Raw genomic sequence first — 9484 nt, 5'->3', positions numbered from 1 at the left:
TGCTCGGGTCAGGGAAAAGCAGGAGCTCCCAGCGGGTTATTTCACTCCTTTGCTCTCGTCCCCTGCTGCCCAGGCAGACAGGAGGGGGAGATCTTCACCGTGACAAATCCCAGTCCGTGCCTCAGGAGCGGAGCTCCAGATCCAAGGTGTTTGCTTATACCAGAGACGCTCTGCAGGCCACAAACACCCCACAGCTGCTCTGCCTTTCACCTGATGAATTTGTCCCCAGAAAGGTCACTGGTGGATTCTCTAAGGGCTGCACATCCTTGCAGGGCACGTTTATAGGTTATACAGAAGAAGAATATTGGGTACATTTTCCAGAGGAATTTCCATCTCCCTTTACATCTGAGTTTCTATTGCAGGTCAAATCTTGGGCTTAAATCACAAGTATTTAGCATTGAGTAAAACACCCTCCCTTCCCCTTCCTTAGTATTGCCTGTGCTGCACAGTGTTCTAAAAAACTTCTGACCGATGAAAAGAGCTTACTAACTGCCAAATGCTAAATGGGATTTTTGTAGCCTACCACTTGCACGGCGCGGACCCGATCCTCCATGGGTGCACATGCACAGGAGCCGCGGCGAGGGGTGCGAATGGGCGGAGGGATGCTCATTTACTCTCTGTAGGTCCTGGACCCAGCACAGGGGATGAACACACAGCTCCTGCATAAGAAAAAGATTTTAAAGAAATGGAGGTCCTGGCTGTGGCATCCCTGGCCGGGCAGGCAGCTGCTGTTCCCCAAACCACGGAGGTGGCCCGCAGTGGCTCGGTCCTAGCGCCCAGCCTGGCTGTGTACACTGGGGCGTGCATCGGGGTGTTGATGTGATTTTTAAAAACTCAGCTGAGCTAGGACAAGTGTCTTATTAATTGCACTGGGGTGAAGATACTCTATGAGCAGGTAAACCATGATCACTGGCACGCAAAGCCCCTGCAGGCAGGTCACTGCAGCCTGCGCCGGCACTCTGGTTATTCCGGGCCATGAGAAGCCCCCATGGCAATGCTTGCACGCCACAAAGCTGCCTGGTTTGTCCCAAAATGTTTTGGTTTCGTGTGTTGGTTTTTTCCCCACTTAAATAAACCAGGGCATCTTTTTGCCTCTCATCATCGCTAGTGTGCTGAGCTGCATCCCTGCCAGCCTGACCCCACGTCCTGGACTGGCTGGGGACCCGCCGGCCAGGACAAACGTCCCCGTCTCTCCAGCCTGCCCACGCGGGAGCTGGAAATAAAGAGTGTGGGTGTCACCTCTGCGACACACGCAGCGCAGCAGCCGGGTTTCGTCAGGGAGTTAAAATTGCAGACTTCTGCCACGAGCTTTTTATGGTGGTTTGTTGTTTACAGAGATGAGAAAGGGTAGAAGAGCCTGCCAAAAAAATATCCCCTTGCCTCTGAGGGTTCTGTGACGGAAACCAGCGGCAACATCCAAGGCAGGGCACTGTTTTCCTTGGAGGGGCGCAGGAGCTGGCACACAGCCTGCGGTCACCCTGCCTGCCTCACAGATGTCACCAGGCTGGTGCCCACCTCTTTACAGGCACAGGTGTCCCTGCCTGGGACAAGGAGGATCAGAATTAGGGCTGTAGCTTCTACCAAGGTCTGGCACGTCCCAATGTGTGATTCATGGCCCTTTCTAGGCTGGAAATGAGGATGACAGACGGAGAGTGCCCACGAGCCTCCAGAGCCACCCACTGCCCGGCACTGAGAACTCACCGGGTTTTGCCTAGAGACCATGGGTCAAAGAAGCAACCTGTCTCTACACACAGCAAGGGGTGGAGGCGCACAGATTCTCTGGCTAGCTTACTCCAGTGGCTAGTTACCCATGGCTAATTATTCTGGGGGTTTTGGCTCACCCACTTGTCTGCACTTAAGATTCAGCCTTGAGCTTGCCTTGCTCCAATCTTGCATCTGAAACTCTCCTTGTACACTCTTGTGCACTGCAGCTTTACACTGGAAGGCTTTTTCTCCAGCCCTAAAGTAATGAAGATAAGAAAATTATTATTTATTGGTGCATTTTCCTGGTAAGAGCGAGATTTACTGCAAGCTTTTGTTGCACTTTTAATTTATCGAGCAACAGCGTGCACAGGAAAACACAACCCAAGTGGTTTACTTGGGCAGCTTGGAGAAGAAAAACCCAGGAGTTAGAATCCGTAGCTACTAGAGGCTAAATTTAAACTAAGATTATTGAGCAGCAGAATTAAGAACAGAGTTGCTCCATCCAGTTTTTCTTAGAACTTAACAAGACAAGTTACATAGTCCTTGTGCAAATATTTCAGAATGAACATAACTCCCTGCGCATTTTCAGCACAGTAAATCACTGCTGAGCTTATGGTGAACCCAGAAACCAAGTGATTTTCCTTGGAGCAACCAACGACTGAGAGTACGCTGGCGGAAGTTTGCTTTCCGAGTGATGGTATGTCTGCTGATGGTTAACCATGAGGATGGATGTGGGGTTTCACTTGGCTTGGAGATGAAACCCTCAATTCCAGCATCCTCTGCTTCTTTGGGGAAGGACATGCTATGAAGTCTGAACCCAAGCTCGAATCCCCGTTTTGAAGCCTGAGCCAACCCTTGATTGAGCTTGGCCACCCTTCAGAGGCCCAGCTGCAGGAAGTGTTGCATCTGACACCACATGAAAATTCCTTCTTTTTGCTCTTCATCCGACCCTCATACCTTATTGGGAACAGCACACTGATATTTTGGACCCGTCTCAGCGCCAAGGGGTCGGCGCAGGCTCGTGGGTGACAGAGGGTGACCAAGAGGAGCAGTGGCCAGACACATACCTGCACTGGGGCCATTAGCAGGAGGTTTTGCTTGAGGTGGGACCAGAGGGCTCAGAGGAGACATGGCACAACAGGGGAACCAGATTACCTTGCCGTAAGAGCACCACATAGAGTGAAATGTTGGGGCTAGAGTCCGTTACGTGCACCCGGCGCGTTGTCCTTGGGTCTTGGCAGCCCGGAGCCATCCTCCTCCTCGGGTGCCAGAGTCGAGAGCGTAACTTGTAGCACGTGTGAGTGTGGCAGCCCAGTGCTGTACCCGCGGTCCTCGCTCAGATCCCAAAGGTGTCCCCCTGGATGCTCCAGGTGCAGCACATCCTCCACTCCGTGCTTGGCTGCAGAGGCTGAGCTTTTGAGATTCTCTGTCCGGTGAGTTCTTTCCGTACAGCCGGCCCCACACATCTGGTTTGCTTGAGGTTCACGCTGAAATCCCCTACATGAGGCAATGGGATTTGACAGCACGGCTTGTGTACGTGGTCTTGGTCTGAATACAGGCAGGACACATGGGGCAAGACCCTCCTGGCAAAGCTCCTGCTCTCTGGCTGGATCTGCTCCTGGAGCTGAAACCGTAATTAAGTTAATCACCAGATTGCAAAAGGGTGTGGGTGGGGAGGCGGGAGAGACTGGAAGATAATTAGAAACCAGACCATCACCTTGTTTTCCTGTCTCCCCATGGGTGTTACCAGTTCACTGCGATGTTGCACTGGATGCCCCAGCTTGAAGAAGCAGCTGGGATGTCGCAGCCTCGAAGCCAGGCAGATGTCCCACACGGCTTTGGGGCCAAACATCCAGCTGTGGTGAGGGCACGGCACAGCTGGGCTCTGAGCAGGGAGGTGCTCGCCCGTGTGGTTCTGTCCCCGAGACACACACACAGCCCTAGGGCCACCTTGGCCATGCAGACGATGAGACCAGAGCTAAAGCGGGGCTGGGATGGCATAAAACGGCCAAACTCAGCCTGATGGGCCTCTCCAGTGAAACTGCTAAAAGTTTGATGTTCACGCTCCTGTCTGTTTGCCCCAGCACCGATGCAGTGTGGCCTAACCAGAATGACTGTTTTCTGGTGGAGAGCAGGAGGTGATGAGAGCAGGCATTAGTTAAATGCATTTCTACAGGTTTTGGTCACACTTTATACTACATATTCTGTTTATGAAGGGTAAAACTTGACCGATAAATATTTCATTAAGCAGTTAATCCTATCACTAGAGATAAAATTGCGTTGCCATAAACACTGACTAGAAACAAGCCAATGCATTCCACTGACATGCACAAAATGATCTATTACATATTTATCATACGCTTTGCCTAATCATTTATTAAGTCCTTCTAAGAGGATTCATTGCCCAAGGAATTCGAGCCGTGCCTTGCACCACCAGCCCTTCGTGCAGACCCACCATGCTGCAGCTCCCGGAGCAGCCAGAGCCCAAGGAAACCTCTGGATGATCTCTAATGCTTTCCTGGGTGAGGAAATCCACCTGCCGTGGGTGATGACTAAAAACCCTGTTTATCCAAGAGAGGTTCACTCTCCATGCTCAGGCAGTTCTTGGATTGCCCCAACGCCGCACCTGTCACGGGCTGCTTCAGGAACCCCCTTGGGACAGGCAGTGAGCGGAGGAAAGGCAGGGCCTGGATTCCTTAAAAGTATTTTACCTGTTGTAAGTGCTTTCCATTCCCACACGTAGTGTCTGAGCTGCCGGGGCAGCGGCTGCTCTGTCCGGGTGGCTGCAGTGGGAACAGGAGGCGATGCTGCCCAATCCCAGCTGAGTCGCACGCTCTGGAATAAATCTAATTTCTGCTTTAATGGAGAAAGCAACACTTTCCAAAGTGAAACCAACCACAGTGTTTCCACTGAACTCACCAGAGCTCAGTTCAGGAGACACTGATCTCATCAGTGAGGTCAGACAAAACCTTACAAGACTCTTGGGTTCAGCTGCCTTCTCGCCTGCGCGGAGCTTGCTGGCTGATCTCTGATCAGCTACGTGACAATTGTGATTAACGGCCCTTTCCATCAACACATCCACCCGTGTTCTGAAGGGGTGCTTAACAGAGGTGGCCACAACATTTCTTTCCAATCCTGTATAAAAGATTGTATCCAAAGCCAAGGACAATTTTAATGTATTTGAGTCAACCTCCAACCTTGTTTTAACACAGCAAGTGAGATCTTTCTGGTTTTCTCCATGTAGTAGCCAGGTATTTCATACTCAAGGAAAAAATGTAGGCTCACCTTAGCTGGTTACCTCACAGCTTCAGGGACAGCCTGTGGGACAGAGGCATCCTTTGGGCGTCGGAGATTGTGACGAGGCTGTGCTGCCGACGGATCCAGCACGCTCAGCTGCAGACACCGCACTGGGGTCCACCAGCCGCTGGCACAACGCGCATTCACCAAGACGCAAAATTGCTTTGAGTGAGCTCAGGAAAATGAATCTATTCAAGAGAGTCAGGAGGAGTCCAAAGAAAGGAAGTGCTAGAGGGGTGGACAGGAAAGAAAAACAGGCAGAGAAATTTTAGCAACAGGGCAAGGGACTCCATCTGCCCACAGTTCCTCACTGCTCTTGGTACAAGTAACCTTTGCTGTCTCTCATGAAAACACTCATTAAGCCACTACCAAGTTTGACTGGTGGATGGTAGTGGAAGGTGCCCACCTCCCAGCTGGGAAGCAACAACTTCCCACCCTCATGGTCTGTAGCTACCGCATGTGTACAGAGGAGTGGCCAGAAAACGTGCAGGGTTAGCTCCCCTGGGGAGCTGGGACCAGCTCAGGGATGGTCCCGCAGGCAGGGGGATGTGCCCAGAGAGTGCCCACCTCTGCCAGGAGCCCCACGGGATGCAACACGGCTCCTCCTCACTTGGCTGCCGCTGAAACCTTGCGGTAGTCATGGGAGGTTAGACTTAGCTGGCCATGAAACTGGTGTCACAGGAGCCACAAGAAAGCCTCAGAAGTACCTCTGAAGCCACAAACAGCCCAGACCTGGAAATCCAGACACACAGAAGACTTGTGAGCCGTTAGCAATCCCCCAAGCTGCCAAACTCCCATCACCATCGCCTTGGTATTGCAAGCAGAGGGGAGACCAGCACTGCCCAGTGAAGTCTGCACTGACTTTAGAGCGGGAGGGGTGACAGGACTCACTCCTTTTCCACAGCCCCCAGCTTGCACTTTTCTTTGGGAGCTCACACGGAATTTGCCAGTTATTGGCAACGTAACCGGCCCTCGATGTTCAGAATCAGATGCTTGCAGAGTTTGGGATTTCACATCAAAGCCACTGGCTTGGCCGCTGCAGCAGCAGCAGCAGTCAGTGAGAAAGTTTGGAACCAAACCCAAACTTCTCAGAATTTCACAGCTATTCCGGTCCCGCTTGGGGCTCATCTCTGCCTCACTGCTGCAAGGAGCACAACACGCTGAAGAGCCAACTTTTTAAGTCCTTGACCAGTCTCGGATGGACAATCTTCAGCTCAGGCTCCAGCTTACTGTCCTGGTGTGACCAGCGGTGACAACTGCTTGGCAGCAGCCATCCCCCTTCTCCCAGCAATCTCCTCTCGGAATATTTTCCTTTCTCCACAGAAATAACCATTGGTGCGTGGTGTCTCTCGGCTTAGCATCTTGGAGAGAGCTTTCTGTTCTGCTTTGAGTGATTTAATAATTTTGTTGGGCTTCTACCCAAAGCAATAAGGCCTGTTATGTTGTCTTTGGTTCAGGTTCTTCCCTCTCACTCATGCCTTTTAATTCCCATAAAAGCCTAATTTGTTTCTGCCAAAAGTATAATAGCAGGGCCATGAGCGGTGGTGTGAGGAGAGTAGCAGCTCCACAATCATAAAAGTACGAGAATGGCAACAGTATTTAGCAAGGAGAGACAACGGGAGTGGAAAAATAGTGTTCATTCAGCTTCTCTTGAGGAGAGCATTGAACGTGTTCTAAAAATAGCCAAAAAACCCTCAAGGAAGCATGTGAAGATGAAGAAGCCATTGCCAGCCCAGCTGCTCTGTCGGAGCGATCCCTCGATGCCCCTGAGCGCGCAGACCTTCAGGTGACCAGGGCAGAGTCCCAGCCCACGCTGGCCAAGATCCTGATCCGAGCTCGTGGCTTGGGGATATTTGTTTCTTGCTTCTATCCACCATCAACCCAGGAGACTTCTGAAGGCCTTTTATCCTCAGATAAAGGCTCAAGAAAAGCTTTGGTGCCAGTAAATTACCCAGTACTGCTGATCTTGATTAATGCTCAGTAAGGCACTAAAGCCTTATGTACCACGATGGATGACTTGAAGGCTTCTGTTCAGAGAAAGCTTGGCAAACAGTTGGCATTAAAAGCAGAACCAGTACAAGAAAAGTAGGACCTCTTGACAGAAAAATAAATTTTGGGAGCAGACGCTCTGAGAAATACCTAATCTCAGCTTCTGAGAACTGCATTAAAGGTTTCAAAGCTCTCCTTAGCTAGTCCACCACTGCTTTGGAAAGCCACCAAGCACCACAAAGTTTCACCAGCCTGATGGCAGGATACCAGGGCTTGTCCGTGTTGTCACCTGCAGAAAGCACTTCCCAAACACCCGGCCGTGTCGAACGCGGGAGCTGTGAAACCCGGCAACCTCCAAACACATGAAGTCCAAACGTGCCAGGGCCAAGATGGACGTGGCTTTTGTGGGACTTGGGAGCGAGGGCATTGGCAGAAGCAGTTTGTCCCTGCATTTTGACTCAGCGTCCAGCTGTTTTATTAGTGATTTAGTGCCTGCTTCTGCAGCAAAACCCGGGCTGATAGTCAGGAGGAAAGAGAAGCTGCTGAGAAGCAACAGCTACCAGAAAGGTCTCAGGCCTGGGATGGCAGGGAATGTTTTTTTCCTTTATGGTTGTTTTCCTCTCGTAGGAAATCTCTCTGTTCTAACAGAGACCCCAGAGGGACACGTCTAAGGGAAGAAGCCCGTGTGCTAACCCAAGCTGGCTGCAGCGGCAATGAAGTCTTCCTTTCCAAGGTTTCAGGTTTTAGCAACCCAACTCGCAGGCATTTTTATCGTCTGCAGGCTTTTGGGATCCACTTGAAGGAGTAGTTTCCCCTCCTTGCAGATGCATTTGCCGATTTAAATACTTAAGAGTTTACAGCCAAATGTTTAGAGATTTTATATACACAAACATGTACGTGTGTGTGTGTGCATCGCAGTCCTTAATATCTCCCTGGTCACTCTTCAAGTACCACAGCACACCCACGCGGTGTGATACTGGCTCCATCCTAACGCACCAGTAGCAAAACTCAGTGCTAAAGAGACATTTTTACAATCTATAAATACATAAATATATATATATACCGTGACTATATAGTATTTTCCATAATATAGCTACGAGAGTACATGACATTTAAAGTAATTTCCTCTATTTAGACTTATACCCTGCTCTGTCTTTTCCTGTTTGTAAAACCACTTCTCTAAAAGCACCACGGAACTTTGCATATGAAAGACAGCATATTCAGGGGAGAGATAAAATGTAGTTTCTAGGCTAGAAACGTTCAGATAAATTGGAATATGCCTGGAATACACGTGGGACTCTGATCCCCATCCACCCACGGCCACGATGGTGGTTCTCACCCTCTAGCATTCGCAGCCTATTTTGCTTTTTGGTCTGGTGCTGCCTTCAGGTTTTTTTGTCCCCTGCTCTCCCACGACACCCAATGTTTGCTTTGATCCTTAGCGTGCGTGTGCCTTGGCCAGGTGAGATGCAGAGAGCCAAGATATGAGGTAATATTTGTTAGGTGGCACGCAGTGCGTGTTGCAATACCCCGTCATAATCCCGTTTGAAAGTTATAATAGTGGAGAGGGTTATTAACCTGGGCTCCCTTCCTGCTTCTTGTGGGTTTCGATCAGACACTGGGTGTTTTTCAACCTTTTTTTTTTGCTTTGTTTGTTTTCGAGTGTATAATTTTAGTACGTACGTCAATAGAAAGCAGAAAGAAAACAGAATTTACTCCGATAAAATTAAAAGGACGGACTTTCTCTCTCGCCCAGTGAGGAGACAACAACCCCCCTCCCCACCTCCCACGCCAAGGAGCATCACCTTTTGGGCTGTGTCCCTGCTGGACCCCCATCCGTGGTGTGAATCACCTGCCTGGGGACCCCCAGCTCCCTCCCCTCCCTTTAAAAGCAGCAGCAGCGTGTGCCAAGCACTCGGTGCCTCTGCCTCACGCCGCTGCATCTCTTGCAGCCCGGCCGTCGGGAGAGGCTGAGAGATGGCCGAAGGGGAAATCACCACCTTCACCGCCCTGACCGAAAAATTCAACCTTCCCGCGGGGAACTACAAGAAACCCAAACTCCTGTACTGCAGCAACGGCGGGCATTTCCTACGCATCCTCCCGGACGGCAAAGTGGATGGGACCAGGGACCGGAGCGACCAGCACAGTAAGCAGACCCCATGGGGCTTCTCGGCACTTTCCCTTGCTCCTGTGGTTTTATCAGTCAGGAAGGGGGGAGCTGGAGGAGATGGGCTCTGTACCAGACTTGCTTTTCTCCTGGTGGCAACCCACCTTTTCCAGGAGGCCAGCCCACACAGCACGGCCCGACAGCTCGCACGGTGCAGCGCCTGTGCTATTTCACATCCGCAGAATATTAAATCTGGAACCGGTTATCAGCACAGTGGCAGGCGGGCAAATCATACAGGAGCAAGGTGCTAATTGCAGCACGGCTGGCTTACACAGCAAGCGGGCAGCTGGCAAAAAAAAAAAAAAAAAAAGGGTTTAAAGGCCCCCC

The 9484-nt window shown here is 50.9% G+C and overlaps 1 protein-coding gene across 2 annotated transcripts in view; it reads left to right on the top strand.

Moving 5' to 3' along the window:
• Positions 1–8967: 8967 nt before the first annotated feature.
• The window catches only part of FGF1 (fibroblast growth factor 1 (acidic)), a 5806-nt gene continuing 5289 nt past the window's right edge, over positions 8968–9484 (top strand). For both annotated transcript variants that reach the window (XM_009876163.1, XM_009876162.1), the window contains exon 1: positions 8968–9136. In XM_009876163.1, coding sequence (XP_009874465.1) covers positions 8968–9136 — 169 coding nt within the window. The remainder of the gene's footprint in view (positions 9137–9484) is intronic.

Source organism: Apaloderma vittatum, unplaced genomic scaffold (assembly GCF_000703405.1).
Source record: "Apaloderma vittatum isolate BGI_N311 unplaced genomic scaffold, ASM70340v1 scaffold34049, whole genome shotgun sequence".
In the NCBI taxonomy this organism is placed as follows: domain Eukaryota; kingdom Metazoa; phylum Chordata; class Aves; order Trogoniformes; family Trogonidae; genus Apaloderma; species Apaloderma vittatum.
Note: the sequence above shows the minus strand (reverse complement) of the source record. Positions and strands in the feature narration are given on the sequence as shown.